At 51.5% G+C, this 1,298-nt stretch overlaps 1 protein-coding gene across 1 annotated transcript in view; it reads left to right on the forward strand.

Annotated features, from left to right (window-relative positions):
* Positions 1-383, forward strand: part of ETH_00018510 (translation elongation factor Tu) — a gene marked incomplete at both ends in the record, with an annotated part of 4,480 nt that extends 4,097 nt beyond the window's left edge. The window contains one exon of the mRNA XM_013377740.1: positions 249-383. Coding sequence (XP_013233194.1) covers positions 249-383 — 135 coding nt within the window. The remainder of the gene's footprint in view (positions 1-248) is intronic.
* Between the last annotated feature and the right edge of the window lie 915 nt (positions 384-1,298).

The raw sequence follows: 1,298 nt of genomic DNA on the forward strand, positions 1-1,298 counted from the left end.
CGAGGTACCTGGCTAGCTAGCCAGCTAGCTGGCTAGCTAGCCAGCTAGCTGGCTAGCTGGCTGGCTAGCTGGGTAGCTGACGGGGTAGTTGGGTGTTTCGTGGCTCGCAGCGCTTCTCAGCTTCTCCGGTTTGCTGGCTCCCGGCTGCCTAGCCCCCTCGCTGGCCAGCTAGCTAGCCAGCTAGCTAGCCAGCCAGCTAGCTAGCCAGCTAGCTAGCTAGCTAGCCAGCTGTTTTGCATGCGTTTCAGGCAATGCCCGGAGACCGCTTGAACGTGGAGGTGCAGCTGGAGCAGCCGCTGGCGCTGCAGCCGCAGCTGCGCTTTGCGCTGCGGGAGGGAGGCAAGACTGTTGCTGCGGGATTGGTCACCGAAATCCTCGATTGAAGGCCCTTTTCCCGACAAAACGGAGGCTTTTTGGGGGTTTTGAGAGGGTTTTGAAAGAGTTTTGAAGGGGTTTGGAAGGGGGTTTGAAGGGGGTTTTTAAGGGGTTTAAAACGGGGTTGGAAAGGGGAAAAAAGGGGAATATGCGGACTCAAGGAGACCCTCGGGGCCCCAAAGGGGTCCCACAGAGGGGCCCCTTGGGGGCCCTCAACGGGGTCCCCAAGCGGCCCTTGGGGGCCCTTTTGGGGGCCCCTTTGGGGGCCCCCAAGGGGACTTTGTGGGGACTTGAAAGGGGATTTAGAAGGATATTAGAAGGAAATTATTAAGGACAAAAAGGGGATTGAAGTGGACTTGGAGGAAGAGAAAAGAGAGAAGAAGGAAAGACAGAAGACAAACATGCTACACGGAGGAGAGAAGCAGCAGCAGCAGCAGCAGCAGCAGCAGCAGCAGCAGCAGGGGAAGAAAGGAGACTCTGGCAGCTGCAGCAGCAGCAGAAATAGCAGCAGCAGCAGACGAAAAAGGAGACATAGGAAGAGACAAACGGAGAGACTGAGGAGCCTTTAAAAGGAAGAAACTAAAAGAGACAAAAGGAGAAAAACACGAGAGGAGTCTGCAGACAAAAAAGAATTTTGAATTTAAATTCGGAAAATAAATTGAATAAATTTGTAAAATAAGTTGAAGAGAAGAGACACTCAGCGAGAAGCAGCAGCAGAAAAGAGACAGCAGCAAAAGGGACAACGGGAGCAGCACAACAGAAGCAGCTGGGAAAGAGAAGCAGAAAAGCAGAACACACATCGAAGGTTGGAGAAATTAAACAAAAATAAAAATAAAAATAAAAATAAAAAGCGATTAAAAAGTATTTCAGGGAGCAAGGCAGAGACAAGGAAGAAAAAGAAGACTCAAAGAGGAGACAGGCGT

This window comes from Eimeria tenella, genomic scaffold (assembly GCF_000499545.2).
Source record: "Eimeria tenella Houghton genomic scaffold, Eth_scaff61, whole genome shotgun sequence".
Classification (NCBI taxonomy): domain Eukaryota; phylum Apicomplexa; class Conoidasida; order Eucoccidiorida; family Eimeriidae; genus Eimeria; species Eimeria tenella.